The following is a 21,780-nucleotide window of genomic DNA, read 5'->3' on the forward strand; positions in this document are numbered from 1 at the left end:
TTCCATTTACAGTTATGGCCAGTATTAGCCTTTCTGTTCAGATCCATCATTGTACCCAGTGCTGCCATTACATCATTCTTGTAATCCTTTTCTGATCAATTTAGTATAAGCAGTTTTCCTTTGGTATATGATATTCTATCTTAGATCCAAAATTGTCTGTTCCCTCCACCAATGTCTATTAATGGATGCAACATGAGCTGTGAAGCAGAGACAGACATATAATCAAAGCATATATCCAGTGAATGTCCTTGTTTTAAATTTGTTTTTGCAAGAATATTTGCAAATTTGTTTTTACAAGAATATTTGCAAGAGGATACTTTACCTCATTCATTATAATTTCTTGATTAATTTTTTCACACTTATTTATTCTTAATAGTTTTCTCTAATCTTCAGAACTTGAAATCTTAGCTGAGTTGGCATGATTTGTCACATACTAAACAACACAATATGTTTTCCATTACATGCCTAAATCTTTAAGAGCATAGCTCTTAAAATTAGGAGGAGCTACTGCGCTTCAGAGACAGGTAACTGATAAAGATAATTAGAGAATTTCATAACATTTTAAAGTTTTTCCTTTTTAACTCACATAGGGCTTCTCAAAGACATTGTGCTTAGGGTAATGAAAGCCTTGTAAATTTTACTGTTTGGGTGCATATTTAAATATAATTCCTTTTCATTATTTTCTCTGTTAGAAACAAACAAACAAAGAAACAAAAAAAAACCAAATCACACATACCCACCCACCCCATAAATTATTCTACTTAATAGGGTTTCATCAAACCTACTAAAATTCAACTGAACAGCCATTTGTCATATACTCCAGAAATTCTTCTGCTTGTTGTTTGGAGCATCATCTCATACTGTGGAATTGGATAATTGTATTATGTGGTTTGAAAGTTTGTCACCTTTTTGATCCTTAACACAAAATACATTCAGAATTTATCATGTATTTACCAACAGTCCTACTTGAAGAGCACTATTGCTCATTTTGTACTACCCATGCTAGTGTTTCAGACAACAGTTTTGGACATCCTAATCTCACACTCTGTGCCATGTATTTTAAAATTCTCTGGAGAACAGAATGTGTGTGATACAGCAGGACCTTCCAAAGACATACTCTGACAAACTCACTCTGCTAGCAGCCAAGAAACAAAGATAACTGTGAGAAAGACCCATATACTTTACAAATCTATTCATTCCATGTAAGATCAATGATTGATTCCAATCATCACCAGACTACCAAGGAAAAACTTTTACCACTTCACTGGTTTCTTGCCATGCTGCCCTCAGTGCTACAACTCCTGTCAGATTTCATAACATTGATGCAATCACCAATTTTTCAATTTATTTTTTAAAAATAAAAATAATTAAAATAATTATTTTAATGTTCTAATTAAATTAATTATTTTTAAGCAGCTCAACTACCATACTACTCATTTTTGAGACTACCAAAACCCAACTGTACCTAAGAGAATGCATCTATTTTCTCTCTTTTAATTTATTCTTTATGCTTGCTATGTGCAATTAAACTACACCTGTTCTTTCATAGGAGTTGATTTGGCATATTTTGGATGGAAAAATCATTCTGAATATGATACACATCTCTGCATACACTTATGTAAGAACACCTGTAAAATCAGGAATTTGCATGCCTTTCTGTCCTCAATGTGCAATAAATGTATCTCTGAGATCAAAAATTAAGCTTACTGTTTCAAAACTATGAGAGCTGCTTATAGCATATAACCTGTTGTTCTTTTTACTGCACTATATTATTAAGGATGTTTGTCTAGAACCAGGATCTTGGGGGAAGGTTAAAAGTTCACTTATTCATGCTTTTTGGAAAGCTGAATTCACAGCTTGTCCTCGTGATATCACGTTCATGCCTCCAGCCTGCTGCTACAGTGAGAAAACAAAACTGAAGTTTCTGCATTCTTCTGCATAGTCTTAGTAAGAAAAAGAAAGGGAAAGCAAAAAAAAAATGGGTTCATTGTCTCAAGCACCTAAAGAGGTATGAAGGTGTTTATGGAGATACTTATGAATCCCTAAATGCCCCTTTATACCAGAAGTGCTATTCTATAAGCTGCACTGTAAGCAATGCAACAAAGAGATAAAATGTCACACTCAGTAAATAATGCTCAAATAGTACTAACTTCTTCATACAAAGCAATAAAAACAAGGACACAAATAGCTGTGGGGAAAATACAGGCACTAACCCAAAGTCTATGCAAAGTATGAACAAGCATTCAGAAAACTGCTGGGGTGGAAGGCTACAACCCGTAATGTACTGTGTACCAAGCACGGTAGACTATGAGAGACAACCACAACTGACACACAGAAATACTAATTTCTCCTAGTGTAATACCCAATCATTGAAATTAGGCAGCCTTAACAAAGAATAAGTGCCACATGGGAAATTACCAACATGCTGGATGTAGCAGCATCACTGCTTTATGCAATGATGCTTGCCAAAATTCAGTCAGCTGGTGCTCCTGCTCCATAGACAGATTCTGCCTCTACTGACCTCTTCAGTTTATGTTCATGGCATAGCATAGGAAGCTTGTTTTGTTGCTCAGTGTGTTTCCTGTGTGTTTTCTGATAAGCAGCTGCTTCCTTGTCCTTAAGAAGTGCCATTTTATCTTTTCATTTACTCCCCATAAAGGTCCTAAATTGCTTTAGCTTGTTATTTAAACTAAAAATTCAGCCTGGATCAGGTCATTACAATGAGGCTTTGACATAATTTTCTAAATGTAGCTTTTCCATTGTTTTCAGAATGTTCATTGTAGCCATTGAAAAGTCTTTCTGAGCTGTATAAAACTGCCTCAAATTGCAAGCTATTTCTCCCATCTTGTTGGCTAGAAGCTGTACTTCATGACAATCAACAGAATTTGCAATGACTGCCTATAAAGCCAGGACAGAATTTGAAGATTAAAAGGGTGCCTCAAATGAATCCTCTCAAATCATCAGCATGTGTGTCAGGTGTATGAATGGTCAGGATGGTGTTAGGGTTGATTTTAATACTGGCCATATATAAGCTATTGCTTCAGAGTTCACCACACTTTGATATGCATGAATGCACTCTCCAGTGATTTGTGATTATACAGAAAAATCCTCTGCCTGCTGGCCTGAGAGACAGAACAACCCTGTGGAGAGTGGATACTACTTTACAAAGATGGAAATGAAGGAAAGAAAAACCCACTTATGTCCCCTGGGAGTGCTGCCCAATCCTTCATCTTCTGCATTCACAAATAATTGTATATTGCCTTTTGTATGAACTTCAACTCAAGAATCTTCAGGGAATTAGAAAAAAATGCAAGATGAGCTGGTGAATGCAATAAATTCCACAAAAGAATCTATGGAGGTGGCTGTAGTAGAACAGGACTAACAGTAGGAGATGGCCCAAGACCTATACTTACATCATTTCATCTTTGTAAATAATTACATCATTTTTTAGCAGACAAATCAACAGTATATATATAATGGTAGTTATGTATACACACACACACACATATACATATATACATATATCTATATCAATATCTATATTTATATCGTAGAGGGCAATGTCATGATAAATTCTTTGCAGTACTGCATATTTCTGACTTACAATGAATTCATCAGTTGCTCTGGGGAGAAAGCACACATATCCTGGGGTTTGTGGAGAAAGCAGAAGCTCATCACTTTTGCCCTTTGAGCCATAAATCACAAGGGTCCTTTTACATTCCTGTGGCTCTGGGGAATCTCCATCTGTTTTAACCCACACTCTCCACCATTGTGCTAAAACAGGAAAAACATTTTTAGCATAAATCTACCAATTAAACATTTTTAGGATCAATAGTCTAGAGCAATGAATGTTGTTACTATCAGAAAGAAGAGTTATAGAGTTATGAGTTTACATCCCATTTACTATAAATAAATAATTAATAATTAATTTTTTAAATCTCTTGAAGTATAGCTCAGACTTAATAAACACAAGACAATTGTTGAAGTGGGTATGAAAACAGAAATTAATACATAGGAAGCAGAGAAAAGACACTTTGCCTAGGGGTGTTTTTTGCATTCTCTGTATCAAAATAGTTACTTTAATTACAGTAATTATTTTAATAAATTTCAGTTCTTAGAATGTTCTTATGTAACATGAAAAGAATATTAATTTTTTGAAAGACTTCTATGTGGTACATTTGTAAGGTCTGCTGGCTAATATATAACTATCTAAACAATGGAACTTCAACTTCTTTTTCTCAGATTTTTCTAACATAATTTGTCATGTACAGTCTGCTCAGATCACTCATTAGAGGTCGAATACAAAATTCAGGAAATCTTGACGAGATATTTGCATTGACCTCACCTCATGGCTTGAGCCTTTTAAAGGTTGTTTTTTGGTAAGTCACCTGTACTTGTAACAGTGTTAGAAGTCCACTATGCAACTGGGAAGCTGCTCCATGTGTGGGGAAAATACAGTGTCTTAGAAGGATAGTATAGTTTAGGAAGCTACTTAAGTGCTTGAAGGTAAATCATCCTCTGAATTCAAAGGTATTATTTGTTGAAAAGACACTTGATCCTGAAAGGCAAGAGGAACTTAACAATGAAAGCAAATTAAAAGCTTTTGTTTGGACTGTGGCTAATACTGTAATAATAAAATAGTTTGCTAAATATAAAGAGAACTATTTTGTGATTATGTGTAATCCCACAATACAATATGCTGATAAAATGAATTTTAGAATAATTTAATTCAGAAATAAATTAGATGTGACTTTTTATTACAGAACTGTGTGCTATTTTCCTACCTTTTGTTTTTCTCTGCCTGCTTAAAGATGGAGACTAGGTGAAAGCCTGATCTGGTTTCCTTAATTTATAATTTTCCTCTTTTTTCTTTTTTTTTTTTTTTAGCTAATCCTGGGGCTTTTTTCTCTGTTATAGAACCTTTTTCTGCCTTACATCTTACTGTTCCCTGACTCTTCTGGGCTCAGCTACAAAACAGCAGGCAAATACTCATCTCACAGCCAGTCTTCTGAGTAACACACTAGCTGAAAGGATCCCTCCATCTGAACTCTTTTTTTAAGGTCATTTCCAGCAATGAGTCAGATGTAGTGTGTGGAAGATCCACACTTTGCCTAATGAGGAACTTTTGCTGTTTGATATATGTGCCAGCTTTGAATTTTATCTCCTTGTGCCAGGTTGGCATGTGGTACTCTTCAGGGTGTCACACTTGGTGAAGTCAAGCATTATTTGAGCTTTTGCTTCTCCTGAGCACTCCAAGGGTTTATGAGGAGCTTCAAATTTTTACAAAGACTCCCAGCATAGCCCTGAATCTCTTATCCTGTCCAACCAGGCTCCATTTTGAAGGCTGTTGCAGGAACACAGCAGAGGGGGAATTAAGATAATTTTGCAGTTCTGTATTTCTCAAGTGGAGCTTATTTGTTTTTTCTTTTTGTACTATCCCTCTGCTCCAGGAGAGATCAAGCCCTAACTTAAGAGAAATCCCAGATGCATAACTGGTTGTTTCCCTCCTCAAAGAGGCAGCATGTTCAGAGAAGGTATTTCGAGCAAGGTGATTTATTTTAATTAATATCCATTATTGTGTTTTTAATTATTATTTCAGTAGGAAGGCTAAGATACCAGTTAGGAGTTTTCCAGGGAATAAATAAATGGTTACAGATTTAAGGTCTCTTAATGTCTGTGATTCTTTATTGTCCTACACTTACTTCTAATGCTTCTACAGATTATTAAATGAACTAACAGAGACTGACTGCATTTTCTCTCTGTTCAACAAATTCATTTAAACTGCTCATGACAGAAGAATCAAAAAATCCTTTGTCTAATATTCTATTCACTTAGACATCTATTTGGTGAGGAGGCTACATGAGGCAGAAGACTGATGCCAAGTATTTACTGTGTTCAGTGATTTCTATACCTCCCCAGGAGTGAAGTTGTGGAAGTGAGACAGCTGGGCTTCAATAGGTCATTTTTCTGTGTTTCATCTGTGTGGCACATTAAAAAAGACTTTTCCCCAGATATCACTGACCTGTGTTAACTTCCTTTCAGAGTGATTATTGTGTTCATGTGTTATTGTACTTCTACAACTTATGTGTAAAGCTAGAGCCATTTACTTTGAGACATCAATGTAGGAAGCACTAAAATGAATAGCAGGGGAAAAACAGAACTCTGGGGGAAAAAAGTCCCAGAATTCTCTCTTTATTATAATGATATAACCACGAATCTTATTCACATTACAGAGATTTATCCAGAGATATGTTAGAATTAGGGATCATTTCTTGACTTTCAGAAATTAAATGGAATCAGTATAACAATTTCCTGTCAGAAATTCCTTTAACCACCACTCTGGAACCTGAAAGTTCCTTCAGTAAAACCATGAAAATCAAACCCACAATGATTTCTGTACATAGAAATCTGAGCATGACAAAACCTGAAGTCAACATTTCATCATATAATTCAGAAAGCTAAAAAAGGAAGGTTTATTTTCTGGGTTTTTAAAATATGAGTTATTTATATATCTTTTAAGGATTTCCAGAACTGTTTTTACAATACACTATTTCAGGGTTTTTTTTACTCTGGTGTTTTTTGGTCTTAAGACCTAGAATGACATTCACACTTTGCAAGATGTAGGAGTTGGTTGCTTATTTCCTGAAGATTGTAGAAATTTGTGCTGCCTGGAGGCAGAGCAGTCAGTCTGCTGAATTATTTTTCTTAAGGATTTCCGCCTTCATCTGGCAGTAGAAACACTTTGTTGTTCTTGCTTTTTAGAAGCAGGTCCATTCCCTTTAAATTTGGGAATCCTGTGATTATGCTTAGTCCATTATCCAGTACTTGCAAGGTAGGGAATAATTCTAAAACAAAATTAGTCACAGCAGAATATACTGAATATTTTCTGCTTTGATACAAATTTTCTATGAGACTTAATACCAAAAACCTTGCACAACAGAAGAGCCAATCGATAAATATCTATTAACCAAACTCTGCTACTGAACTACACTTTATTTACCATCCACAAAACCTCAGGACACCCTACAGACATCACATTACAAGAAGCCAGCTCCTTTTAGCTGACTGCAGTGAGGATTTCATTGGAACATACTGTGTCTTGTCTCCTTGCTTTGAGAGAAAATTCTTTCCTATGTGCTATTATGATACCTCATCTATTTTGAAGTAGAAAAGGAAAATAAATAGAGAAAACAGAAGGAAAAAGTAGTAAAATATCCCTACTATGTAGGAAACTTTTAGAAAGTAACAGAAAGTCCCATTCAAATCAACTTCTTTTGAGAGCTGAGAGCATCTATCTGCCCTCTCAACCAGGGCAATACACTTTATTTATCTTGCATCAAATATATGAGGAGGATTCAGAGGCATACAAATAAATCTATTCCTATGCTGATTTGCCAGAGCCTCTCTGTAATGTATAAATGTACAAAGGTTACTGAGAAAACTTGACATGGGCAGACTGGATTTTGGCAGAATCCATAGCCAGCAGCAGCAGGCACAGGGATCTGGGATCTATGCTTCATTAGAGCTGGCATAATGCCAGCCTGACTGAAAAAGGACAAAGAGCCCTCAAGTAACCTACCTAGCTATCATGCCTTTCAAAGTTTCTTCTTTGGCTAGGTGGTTGAACATGTTACTAGCATCATCCAAAGTAAATGAGATTTCTGAGTCACATTCAGAGTGACTTATAATTTGTTCTGTATCTGGTGCTTTAAACTTGACCTAAGCACATTGATCTTACCCTGAAAATCAGCAAACACTGAATTATGCCAATCAAGTCTTTATGACTTTCCCTGAAGCCCATTTGCAGAGTGCAGCTCATACAGAATATGACCACGAGTGCCTAAAACATTGGCTTCCTAACATCAGAACTTCCACTTGCCTCTTATTCAGTAAATCTATGTTACATAGAAAGTTTACACCCCCACTCTGAAGGGGACTGCTTTTCACTATTCTACCATGTGGAATCTTCACTGCTACAGGCGCTAGGAAAATCTAAGGGAATTATTTTTTCTCCCAGGACTCTGTATCTCTGGAATGTTCTCTTACCAGCTCTGACATTGGCACCAAGTCCTGATAGAATGACACAGAACACTACAGGATATCTTTCCAAACCTCTTGTGATTGTTCCCTCCTACAAAGCTCAATCATGCATGGTCTATGAGACCACTGATGTGACAACACAAATTAAACTGTGAAAAATCAGTCCCAACCACCATCTTTTTCATGTAAGGCATAAAAATCCAACCTCTAACCTGTCTCAATTCCTCACTGGAGTGAGCCCATGGGTAAAACAAAGATGGCTGAAGAGCAGCTCAAGCTAAGCTGTCATACAGCTAACTCACAGATAAAAATGTTCTTCTCTTTTATAACCTCTTTTTTCAGAAGCTCTGGTCTCAATGGTGTCTGGGTCCTCCTGGACATCTTGGGAGTGTGACATTTCAAAAGCTGGTTAAGGATAAGTCACTACTTTCTCCTCATAATCAATATATTGAGTCTGATCACTCTTAACACTCACAGGCAATGAGCAGCCTGTGCATCTGTGCCTGCTTACTATACCATAATGAAAAAATGAAACTGCTGGAAAAAATTTTGAATTGGTAGTATAGTCTATTTTCTGAACATAAGGTGAAACAGATATTATGGCTGTTACTCAGAAGTGTGCACTTAGCAGAATGCAGAATCCAATTGCAAGTCACTTGTGAAAATCAACTTTCTCTGTGAGAAAGTCTTTACCTGAGTTCATCACTTTCCTCTTGTCAAAGTCATGTTTTTGTGGAATAATAAAGCTGTTGACTAAGCTGTTTGATTGAATGCAAATGATTCAATTTTTGCTGAAACTGGAACTAGTTTGAGAGACTAGGATTTATCCTACAGAAAGCAAGTCACTGTTTTAAGGGACAAATGGAAACACTACTTTTTTAAATTTAGTTGTTCCCATTAAATTCCCAGACAGAGTTGCACAGAATAGCCATTTACAGTTAAATGTTCATAAAAAATACGTGTGTCAGTTGGTTTCTCTTTTCTGGTTAAGAAGAAACATGGAGATGGTAAGTAGTGCATTACAGGGATGAGACTGTAGATATAAAAACAGCAGCTGAGTGGGGAGTTTTTTAATAATGTCTTTTTATTAATTCAAGCAGATTTAGCCAACTGAATGCATATAGAACATTTAGCTTTGCTGGAGGATTTGGAGTTTAAGCTTGCATTATTTCTGGCTACTTTGGAATTTTGACCTGAAAATGTTTCCAGTGACACTTCACAACATATTTTTCAACTTGCTGAGGTTTGCTAGGGGACCTGTCCCCAAGTATTAAATGACAGTGACATTGGGGTAAACAAAAGAACACTTGAATCTCTTCTCAGAGGAATTCCTGCTTGATTTCAGAACAGAATAGTAGAAGTAGGAAGAAAACCAGAAATGGTTTCTGGTTTTTCTCAATTGCTTATAAAGGTCTAGTCCTCCCTGTAAGACTATTGCCAGCCAGTTTGTCATGTTCTCTCACAGCTGATATACAAGAAAATACACGTAAAAATGAGATAATTTGCTCACATATTTCTTGCAATACTGATTTAAATTCAAACAGCAAAAGTTATGGTATAGAAAACAATGGTTGGAAAACAGCTCTTACCTTTAAGAAATGACTTCATTGAACTGCCATGCTCTAAAATATGAACCGGAAAAATAATTGTGAGCTAGCTTTATTATTACTTTTTTCTTAAGTTATGGTCTTATCTGAAAGGGTTCTTTAGTAATAACTAGGCATTAAGTATATACTGTAGTCCTATAATTAGTGTTAAATTTTCTTTAACAAAATACTTACTATTGGCAGTTAGCTCCCTCTCTGTTTTCCCATCATCTTGATATTCATCTAACCATCTTTCATTGCGAAAACAAAAATAAGATTAATAAAAACTATTAGTATAGTATATATCATCTGATCATTACCTTTTGTCTCCAATAGTATATTTTATACACCTTTTATCAAGTTACACCTTAAAACTACTTCCAAGATCAAATATTCTTTTATACCTTCAGCACAGTTGGCCTTATTCATATAAGAAGAATCTGGTTCAATTTGCTCCAGGCAAATAAGAATTTTGATGGTAGCTGTATGAAGTGAGTAGTACTATATGGAGTACATTGTATGAAATACTAATTATTTATTGGTTCAGAGACTCAGCTGTACATGTGAGGGAGTTTTATAGCAGTGGTTAGTTATAGTTATTGTACTTAGAATTATATACAAAACCTGTAGGTCAGGAAGTTTTTAAAACTTTTGCAGATCTGCAGCAGCAAACTGAACTTCTTACTTTATTTTCTTTTATACTGGTGAATTTAAGGAGCTTTTATGCAATATCATTTCACTGCAAACATACATTCATACTCCTTTCAGTTGAACCCTCTTACTCACATAATATTTCCCAATCTTCACCAACCTCACTTATTTAAAAATAAACAAATACGTGCTCACTATCGGGTTCTATTCTATCGACTCCATGTTGATGTTGTATTTGTTTAAACTCAAGGATCCATAACACATTTCATTTCTTGTATGGAACAAAACTCTATGAATAAATCTCTTATGCATGAAGTCTAAACTCCACTGTATTTCAACATTTTTGCAATAAATATCTTGATTAACTTTTGAGACCTATCTCCTCATTCCATCCTAAGAAACAAAAGATCACTAGCAGTTTCTAAAAGTAGAAAGCAATTGTTGACAAAAACTGGATGCAGGATTTGAGATGCAGCTTCACCAGTGCTGAGTGCAGGGGGCAATCACAGCCTTGGTGTACGCTTTTGCTGATCCAAGCCAGGCTGCCATTGGCCTTCTTGCTCACCTGGGCACACACTGGCTCGTGTTCAGCTGGCTGTTGGCCAGCACTCCCAGATCCTTTTCCACCAGACAGCTTTCCAGCCACTCATCCCCAAGTCTACAGCACTGCATGGGGCTGTTGTGACCCAATGCATCCCCCTCAGTACCCTTGTGTGGATCACTTCCAGTCCAATAGACTTGTCTGAGTGCTGCAGCAGGCCACTGACTCTCTGCTTAGATTGTGGGGTTCATTCTGCTTCCCACTGCTTTCTTCTAGCTCAGGGGGCTGGCTACAAGGAGAACTGAAAATACTGTTGAAGACTGAGGAGAAGAAGGCATTAAGTGGCTCAATCTTTCCTTCATCCAGTGGGTATTTTCTGTACTTGGCTACCTCACTTTGTCAGGAGGTTTTTTCCATGGACTCCGGGAACCTCCTAAACTCCTCCTCTGCTGCATTGTATTTGTAGTCCCTCACAAGACAACAGCTGGTGATTGTGAGATTTCTTCCAGCTGCTCACATTAAATTTTGACTGCCTCTTCCTCCTGGCTGGCTGGTCTGTAACAGACCTAGACCGTTCTATCATGGCACTGGCCTTGCTGGCCTCTTCCCTTTACCCATAAACACCCAACTCTATCACAACCATCATCAAGCTCTGGAAAATCAAAATACTCCCTTAACATACAGGGCTGCCTCACCTCCCCTCCTTCCTTGCCTCTCCTGCGGGAGAGTTTATAGTCAACCATGGCAGCACTGCCACTGTGCAAGTTATCCCACAATGACAACTATGTCATTTCAGATCTTTACACACAGTACTTCTTAAAAGATTGAGAACGGAAAACTTATTTAATATTACATGGTTTCTATATAATTTAGATTAAAAAAATATCATGCACCTTTCCTCTTATGCAACATTTGGTTTGGAACTTCTCTGCATTAGGCTATTACTCCCTTCTATGCCAACATAGGAACTTTTTCCTAGTCTTCAGCTACAAAATTTTGCACTACTTGTATGTTGAAAAACTCCAGGGCATTGTTCAAACATCTAGTTTGTGTGCACATATCTGCTCTAAAATTTTTTCATTACATTGCTGGCAGGTAACAAATTCTTTTTCTCCATGAATGACATACCTATTACAAGGAAATACAACCTCGTGAGCTTCCTCTCCTTCTTTATGTTTGATGACAATCTTATCCAGGAACCATCCACTGCCTGTGCCGAAATGACAAAAGTTTATAATGTGAAATCATACTATTTTTAAAATAAATTTTAAGAAAAAAAGCCCAGATTATCTTTTTCTAGCAGAAAAACAGATCATATTTAGGCAGATCTCATCTAAATAAATAAGATGTATTAACAGAATTAAAGTTTTATTATTTTTCATCTCTCCTAAGAGATGCAATTCTTTTCTGCCTTTGCCTGTTTTAATTTTAAGAGGTGTGGTTTTTTCCCTTGGAGACAAATACATGCATACATCTCTGAACTGTCAACACCATTCACATCCCAGCCTACATCTTTTGATTATTCCCTGTAATCAGGCACAAGGGTGTTGGGACCAATATGTTTATACCCATAAATATGATTTGTGTGAAAGCTGGAAATTTTTGTCCTCTGTGAGTGAACTTCTTATTGCATATATAAAAATATTAATTAACAAATCTTTAAAATGAATGCTCTCATGTGCCAATGGAGTGGGGCTACAGCCTTGGAGGGGATTTTTTGTCTTTGTGCCAGTAACTGGCAAAACTGAGGATCCAAAACCAGCAGCCAGAAAGACTGACTGCCTAAGGCCAGCTACTGGAGGCCTTGTACATCCACCCTGTACATATTTTTTATATTTGACATTGATGGATTGTTGTTCTGCTCAACTGGAGAGGATAACAGAGGAAGGCCACTTGTACTGTTTGTGTACGTGCTGAGTTCCTGACTGTGTTGGTCTGCATGGCCAGCTATGTGCATACATTTGTGTCTTAGAAATGTGTTTGTGTGCTTGTCAACTGGGAACACACACTCAGCCTTGCTACTATGAGACCAGCAGGCATGGGACTGTGCAGTCTCACTTCTGCTGGATGACTGAATTCATCTTTTCTCTTACTGCAGTAACTGCTGGCACATCCATGCTGATCTTTTAGATCACTTCCAATGACCATCCTAGTGACTGGTTTGGTTGTCCTGTGATGCCCTTCTCAAATACCCTGATCTCACTGTACCTGCACCACTCACAATTTATCATATTGCTTACAAGGTTTTACCCAGCTCACACCATTGCAGCAAAATGGCATGCAGGATGTTTTGGTCAGAAACAATCATCCTATTTATCCTTATGCTTTGCATCCTGGCTGCATCTGAGTTTGGAAGTCTTTAGAAGGCAGCAGTTTCTGTCACATAGAAAGGGCATCCCCAGGTAGTGCATGGAGCAAACCTCTCTAGGACAAAAGTTCTTTACTCTCCTCATTCACAATAGCTGTGGGAGTAGATCTGTGCCCTGCAGCATGGGAGCCCCAAAGAAAACATATGTTCTAGGATCCTTTCAAGACAGACGCCAAATCAAGAATTAAGGCCTTCCTGTCCTGTCACTCAGGCAAATGATGAGAAAAAGAGGTACCCCACCTCTGAAGGACTCCTCCTTCCTCCTTCTCAACCCCCAAAAGGTTGAGTCTCTCTGAGCAACCATCTTTTTCCAGCTCTCAACCCCTCAGCCCCATATAAGCCTAGCCTGAGGTACAGTTCAAAAGATGTCTGTGAGATCTGTCTGTGCTGAGTACAATGAAAAACCTTCTGAATGACCAAGGCATACATTTTGTTACAGATAGAATTCAATCCATTGTACTGTTTAGAAAGTCCTTCACATATATGAACCCACACATATGAACTCCAATGTCAAAAATCATCTTGAGGTAGCTGAATTTGGTTTCAGATTTGTAATGCTGATCCTCTGCTGCCTGTTAAAGGAGATATCAGAGAAAAGAGCATGGTGTGGTGCTGTGGGGAATAGAGGGGAGGTAGGCTCCGCCACAGTGCCTCTTGTGTTATGTATTGGGTTACGACAATGCGAAACTTTCAGGTGCACCATCATCCATACTGCTGAAGGCAGCAAACTCTATGGAACTACAGGAAACAAGATTACACAGCATTCCAAGGCTCCACTTTATGGCTGTTTCTGTAACAGTCACACACCTGCTCAGAGCCTTGGGCAGTACAGACAGCAAGATTGGTGTTGCCTGGGGACATTTCAGAATGGAGTAGGGTAAAAGGGCTTTTCCAATCTGTTATCAGTGGAGCCCTGAACTGCCTAAAAATCCTTTTCTTCACTTAGCTTCTTCCTAGATATTAATCTGCAAGCATATTTGCAGTATTTACATTTTTGGTGCTTTTAAATGCTAGCTTTCTCTTCATTTGCATAATTCCAGGGAGATGTCGCCTTCTTTGAGAGCCTGTACCCAAAATTCACCTCATTACCAAATTCTTTCTTCTTTCCTCAAAAACCTACAAGCTTAATGCAATGTGACTCACTGGAACACCTCCACATGGACTTTCACAGATCACATGTATAATCAAATCTTCTACAAATGCCCAAAGCAGCAAAGACCTTGTGCTATAGCTACCCAAATTTTGTCAGGTAGCAAATCAGCTGCTGAATATCTTAAATTCCTTCCTGGACAATTTTCACTGTCTGTCTAGTGAAAGATTGTCTTACCAGTGTGAGACACACTTTTGAGAGTTTTCTACATGCAAATAAAAAATGCTTTCTTATAAATAACCATGAAAACAGAGAGCAGAATAACAGTATATGACATTAAACTCATGCCCTTTTTTCTGTCCATTACCACAGTTTTTCATCATCCCGTCACAGTGATCAACCTGCAGGAAGACTTTTTATCACTGCAAGACCTTCTGTCACATTTTCTATGAAGCATACAACATAAACAAGTGCATTTGGTTTAAAAAGCTCTTGAAAACAGACTGGTCTCTAGGAAATTAAATCTTACCTGGACCAGCTCCATCATGGCTAATCAGAACTCTCTCCAAGTCTCCCAGTGAGACAGCTTTTATGCAGAAAATATCCATCTGTGGAACCATACAAGGAGAGTTATAAGAGTCTTAAACATAGCTACTGCTTTGATTCTAATAGTATAGAAAAGCTTCTTTGTAATATTTTGTTTGTTTGTTTGTTTTCAAAATTAATATAGTTGTTTTATATTAATCCTGGCCAAACAGGGAGGATCCTTTAAAACTTTCTAAGGTAAATAACACCTGAAAATTACTCCACAGGGACAGCACTGATACATTTGGCATGACACAATGATTAATTTCAATTACTTGGTTGTGTCTACATTGTATTTTCCAGCCCTGTGTGCCTCACCAAATTTGTAAAACATACTCAGGAATACAGAATAGAACCTGTTTCTCAAATGTACAATGATCTGTTCAGGACTACAACAATGATATTGTTAGAATGTTATCTATATGTGCAATACAAATGACCAAAATACCCAAATTCTAATATCTAAAGCTCTCAGAAAATGGTTGATTAAACAGATAAATATTATCTATATGATGCAATTATGTAAGGAATTTTGAATAAAGCAAATAGCCAATGCTTGAATAAACCTTGTAAATAAAAAGATATTTACATTTCTTGACAAAAGTGTTTTCTAGCCATAATTTAATTTTATTTATCAGAAGCAACATTGTTTTTACTTCACCTGTCCATGTCGAAATTTAATATTATTATTCTTAGACCTATGGAGCTTCCTTTTGCCAGCATCTCCTCTTGTCCCAATGATGTTGATATAAACACTGGAATCTGTTTCAGCACCAACTTTAGCACCTGTGTATACATGGACCTCATACACCAACACTACAAGAAGAAAAAACTTGAGATTATCCTTGCAGCTTGCACAAGATTCAAAAGTTTCCTCATCAAAAATTTTCCAGAAAACTCTACTGATTTTCAAGTTTACAAGTAGCAACAACTATCCATGAATTTGTAGCTTCTAGGTTCAAATCTTTTAATTCTCTTCACAAAAATATAATAACACCAAGCTTAGGAGAACCCCATTATGCTGAACATTGTTATGCATTGCTAGTTCACAAAGTGTTTCTTTGCAATTTACTGGGATACCACCTAATATATCGAGTCATCATCTGAAATAAAAGCTACTTTTCACTGGTACCGAAGCATTTTCAACCTCCAGATTTATGCAAAACAATTATCTGGGTTGTTAACCTTCATTTCATCTTAAAATAGGTTTTAGATTTTCATCCCATATGCAAAGGTAGACAAGCAGATGAGCAGCTCCTACACCTATAAAAAAATGAACCCTGCTTTTGAAGGTTTCTACATCTGTCACTAGTGAATGATAGGGCTTTCAAAACAGCTCTCAGTTAAAATATATTTACAACTTTTTAATGCCTCTCCCTATAATCTAGACATTATTATCTTACACACAAAAAATATATACATCTTCAAAGAATTTTGCAATATATAATATAATATAATATAATATAATATAATATAATATAATATAATAATAAATTAATATATAATATATTTTTAATTACTGTCTTAAGATGTTCTATGCCACACTAATATTATTTTTTTTACTATCCAGATATGCAAATTCATTTTTAAAAAATTCTTTGCAGTGATCATATGCTATTATGCTTAATTTCAGGTTTTTTTCTCTGTGCCTTTAGAAAAAAATTCCTGTTTATATTTTAATGGCAATTTTTCCATGCAGTCTTTCTTTTCTAATCACAGCTGGCCATTTCTGCTGCTATGTAGTAGATCACACAAAAGATTACTGTTTCATTTATGCATAATTTGAACAGTTCTTGGAAGCAAAGAAAGGTAATACAAATCCTAACAAACAGAATTCGTTCAAGAAGAAACAAAGATGAAAACAATATAACAAAATGCTTGAAACTGGACAATACTCTACAAAAACTAGTTAAAATACTGTTACCTTTACACCACCAGATAGCTACTAGAATCTGACATTTCATACATTTTTTATTCACTGGCTCCCAAGTCAGTTTATAAAACTCAAACATCATGTTGTCCACTATCACTGAAAAACAGCTACTCCTGATTCCCACATGAGACGATAAACAAGTAGTAAAATAATACTGCAAATACTTGAAGGAGAAAAATAGCACCACATGTATTAAAATATAGAAGAAATGTTATGGATAGACTCTATGTTTAATCAAATTCAGGTAGTTATTTTAATCTGTGTAAAATTATCTGAAAACACCGTGTCTCCAACTCTTTATCACTATTATGACTGGGACTCTAAATAGAAGTGGTGTTCCTTGACCAATTTTATTATTTTCTGTAATTTCAAGCACTCATTGCAGCTCTCACATCCATGCATTAGTGTACCAGCATTGCTTGTGAAATATAAATGATCTCAATAATTCACACATATCCTCAAAAATTTGAAGAGCCTTATAAAAGTAGTTTCAAGGTTTTTAACATTAATAAATCATGATAAAACAAATTCTAGATATGAATAGCAAGTAGCAAAGATAAATTGATCTGATAATTAGCATAATTGAGCTATATATCCAAATTACATTTTATATCATAACTGCTAATATAATCATAGCTGGCCAAAGGGCAGAGGATAAGGGATAGTAGCAAACTATGACAGAAAATGTGCAGCATAGCAAAGAGCCATGCTGATCATGAAGGGGAAAAATCTTTAGGAGTGAAAAAGGAGAGAGATTACATTTCCAAACAAAAAATGCTAAAAATTATCATAATCTGTGACCACATATTTCAATAACAGGGCTGCACTACCCATGAAGCAAGATGCTGCAGGTAGTAGAAAAAGGGATATATTGACTTGAAGTCTCTTCCACACTTTTACAGTCTTACTTACTTTCTTAGTTTTGAAAATGCAAAATATTTGTGGGAGGAAATGGAAGGGTATAGAGTGTTTATGTTATGATTGTTTATATAGAAAGACCGGTATTACTTACAACTGCAAGTAATTTCCATCATCAAAAATAAAAAATTTAAGTAACTATAAACACAATTTTAAAGCATATTCAAGGGTTTCTTTTTAAGAAACCATTTAACAATAATTGTTTACAAAACCAAAATATCAACAAGTCCTTTCCTCCATGAAAGGAGAAGAGAACAAAAGGTATTTATAACACAACACAAAGATATTAACAGATAAATAAATTATACTACGTTTTGTAGCACTGTGCATCTCTGTGGTAACCAGAGAGACAATAATGATCTAATAATTAAACAGAGCTTTTTTTTGCTATCAGCCTAAATAAATCAGTCTGAAATAGACAGCATTCACATCTTGAAATGTAGAAAACTGGAAAATATTTTCCATAGTTTCTTGCATCTATACATCCCTCACCATCTGTAAAATCTTAGGTCTGACATTTATGTAAGCTACACAATCTGCATTATTTATACAGGAACCTTCTTAACAAAATAGACCAGTTTGTGCTCTAAATTTTTCTATCAATATACGTTACTACAATACAGGCTATTATATTAGGATAAAAAAAGGAATGTTTATACCCCTTAACTTGAGTATATGTTACAATGCATTTCATAAGAATCACACAAAAAATGAAGCAGGGAAAACATTCTCCACAGCACACACGCCTAATTAGAACATGGTGAACATGGCCACTATGGTGAAACACCTGCACAGTCATATAAACATTTACTAAATAGATTGTGGACATTAAACCTTTTCTGTGCAAATGGAAAACTAGGCACAGACCAGACTGAGAGGATTCAAATTGCTGAAGTTTTATCAAGCAGTTCCTCTAGATTGCAGAACAGCTACAAAAGGTGGTGGTGCTAATGGCTCCTGAGCTAAAGATTGCTTAAAGCAAAGAAAAAGAGTGATGGTACCACTCTGTAACAGATAAAACAAGGTACACCAATTGTTTGATGGGACAATACAAGCAGAACAAACCTACTCATTGAATGTACTGCTGAGACAAAAAGACTCACCATATGTGAAATTTTTTCAATTTTCAGTTTTCTGTATATTTTTCACAAAACACAGTTTGTTGTTTAGAGAGTAAAGTGAAATAATCCTAGATAATGTGTTCAGCCTCTGACACTGTGCTTTCATTTCTTTTGAGTAACCAACCTCTTCTAAGGCCCCTGCTGCAGGCCCATCTGCAATAGAGACCTCCTTCACTGCAGGAAGAAAAAGCCATCCCAAAACTCTGAAAATTAGAAATGTATGGCCTGATCCCCTGTTCTCTAGTAGTAATTTCATTTTACTATATACTGATTCAGTGTAACTACACTCACTAGCTGTAAACTGGGGTGACACAACATTCAGAGAGAGGTAAACCCATAGGCAAAAAAAAAAAAAAAAAAAAAAAAAAAAAAAAAAACCAGAAAAAAAGTTGAAAATTGTTTCATAAAATCAGCCACTCAACAGAAGCCAGGAAACAGGGTTTCAGCATTGAGGGGGACCTGTGAGACTCACATCTAGGCATCTGTCCAATGTTGAGCACATCAAAGTAACAGAAATGTCTTGGAAAACACAGTAACTTTGATAAAGGATATAAGAGGATTAATTAATATAGAATAGCAGGGGAAAAACCTCAGCTAGCACTCAATAAAAAAGAAACCTTTCAGAAAATAAGTGATTGAAATCTTCAAATTGCTCACAGGGTAACCTTAGATAAGCTCTAGAAACCAAACCGAAAAATCTGTAACATGGATGCATGGAAGAAACAGATGAAAAAGGGAACAAAAGTGTTTTCAGACAGAGGTGAGAAGTTTCTAAAAGCAGACTTTAAAGCAGTATAATAACTGTGCTAAAAAATCACAGAACCAAATATATAAAAAATACTATAGAGTCATATGAGCAGTCAAGTGTACTAGTACCAAATTTCCAGTTGCTCAGCCTATAAAAATTCTATCTTTTGAGATACTATCATGAGACTTCAGGAGTTTTTTAAATCCCAGCTCCAGCTTCTGGCATCTATTGATAACATAAGAAGTGAACTACCTTGGACAAAAAAGAAGGAAAATTTTCCTGGTTATGACGAAGAGGTAACCTAAGGGCAATAGAACATGAGTTGGAAAACCCGTTTTTCCAGATTTCCAATTCTGTGGACCAGAATCAGGGTTTCCAATACAGAAAATTGATATATACCTGCGCCTTCACCAATGACAAGAGATAGATCAGTCCCAGTTCACAGGCACAGTATATAATTATGAATTCCTTTTGAAGAAGTAATGTACAGAACTCAATGACTTATGACACTTGCCTTTGGAAAATATAAACAGTAAGCAAATACCTCCAGTTGCTTCACTCAAAAGACTAAGTTAGTATGTTGATATGTTTTGGGAGAAGAAAACAAACCTAATAGGATTAAAGAAGAATTTATTGTTGAGAATCTGAAAATGAAACTTTTCATGGCAGAAACATTGGTCTCTTCCTTTTGGTACAAACTTCTGTCCCATTGTCAGATCTTTTCAAAGTAATTCCACTAAACGTACAGTCATTAGTTGAGAATTCTGGTTAAAAGCAAATGAATTGAAGATCCATAGCTGTCTGTGCCTAGTGACACTGGTTTGCTTACAACACTGCTGAATCACCTGGTTGGCTCTACTTCCTTCTTTCTGGTGTGCAGCATGGAATGGTTTTAGAACAAAGAACTAGGCCCTTTTTGGATGAAGCTACACCAGATAATACATTCCAAGAGCCCAATGATAACAATCTTGACACAAACTGGCAGTCAGTCTCTGGGAACAGACTAGAACAAGCCTGAAGACTTCCCTCTCGACTCCCATAAAGAGCCCATAGGACACTTAACTAAGTGGGATTTTAGCACTGAGTGCTTCACTGAGCAAATTCACTCCCACCAGGCTGCCAGTGTAAACAGACAAACTGGCCAAAGAGCACAAAACCTGGAGAGATGTTAAACGACACGCAACATTAAAATTGTCCAACTGCTTCTATTCAGTCCTCTCTTTATGCTGGCGTAGCAAGATCCCAGAATGGTATTGCACAGTATTGCTCCAGGTTTTGCCTTTTTTCTATATGACATGCCCACTTGAATGAAATGGTCATTTTGGCTCAATCTGTCAAAACAGCAAGGTTGAATCTCTAGTTTTGTCACTTGGTGTTTACACCTGGCTTTCATAAAGGGTGTTTGGCATTTTGCCATGAAGGGTAAAGATACAGGTTAGTGCACCATTAAAGCCAAAAGAGAACAAATTCTTAATGGCTGATACTGGTTAAGAGGGACTATCTTCCTCAGAAGTAGTGCATATATTAATTTAGAAAACACAAATACAAAAACAGTATCATTTCAATTAAAATTATTGTTCTCACTCTAATCTCCACTAACTGCTCTCTAATCTCTGCTAGTAATATTTTGAGCAATAGTCTGGAAATATATATATTCTTCATGACATGAAAGAAAATTATCAGCTTTGAAAAAACACACTTGCTAATGAATTTTACTATAAAGAAGCTTGACGATATACTTATGTAGTTGGTGCCTCCTGAGTGATAGAACAGGGATAAAAATTTTATAGAGATAACACTTATGTTATTACTATTTGCTTTGGTCATCTTTTGCACTATTTCAGTCAATTGCCACTTTCCAACCTTTCTGTATTTGCCTGCACACTGTACTGAAATGAAATAAAAGACAAATACTGAGACAGAGGCAGGGAAAATTCCAGCTCCAAAGATTTAGTATTCTTTTCTACTTGGAGAACCAATACAGTTATACCTTTGAATATGTGAACAAGAACAGGATACATTTACCCCTTTGTATCCTCATTTGACATTTATATTCATATAAACATAGCAGTAAGAAGATTCAATACCTCTTGCATCAGGTACCCCTGTAGAACAAAAGTTCAGCCATATCTGAAGACAACCCTTGTTAGGATCTGTGATAAAGTTCTGCACATGTACAGAGGAATACAGGCAGGGGAC

At 36.2% G+C, this 21,780-nt stretch overlaps 1 protein-coding gene across 1 annotated transcript in view; it reads right to left on the reverse strand.

Annotated features, from left to right (window-relative positions):
• Positions 1 to 21,780, reverse strand: part of RP1 (RP1 axonemal microtubule associated) — a 161,373-nt gene that overhangs the window by 71,746 nt on the left and 67,847 nt on the right. Inside the window, exons 25-30 of the mRNA XM_077784119.1 lie at positions 15,523 to 15,677; positions 14,806 to 14,884; positions 11,947 to 12,028; positions 9,822 to 9,877; positions 9,630 to 9,662; positions 3,605 to 3,774 (exon numbers count right to left, since the gene is read on the reverse strand). Coding sequence (XP_077640245.1) covers positions 3,605 to 3,774; positions 9,630 to 9,662; positions 9,822 to 9,877; positions 11,947 to 12,028; positions 14,806 to 14,884; positions 15,523 to 15,677 — 575 coding nt within the window. The remainder of the gene's footprint in view (positions 1 to 3,604; positions 3,775 to 9,629; positions 9,663 to 9,821; positions 9,878 to 11,946; positions 12,029 to 14,805; positions 14,885 to 15,522; positions 15,678 to 21,780) is intronic.

The sequence above is a fragment of the Lonchura striata genome, chromosome 1, assembly GCF_046129695.1.
Source record: "Lonchura striata isolate bLonStr1 chromosome 1, bLonStr1.mat, whole genome shotgun sequence".
Lineage (NCBI taxonomy): Eukaryota > Metazoa > Chordata > Aves > Passeriformes > Estrildidae > Lonchura > Lonchura striata.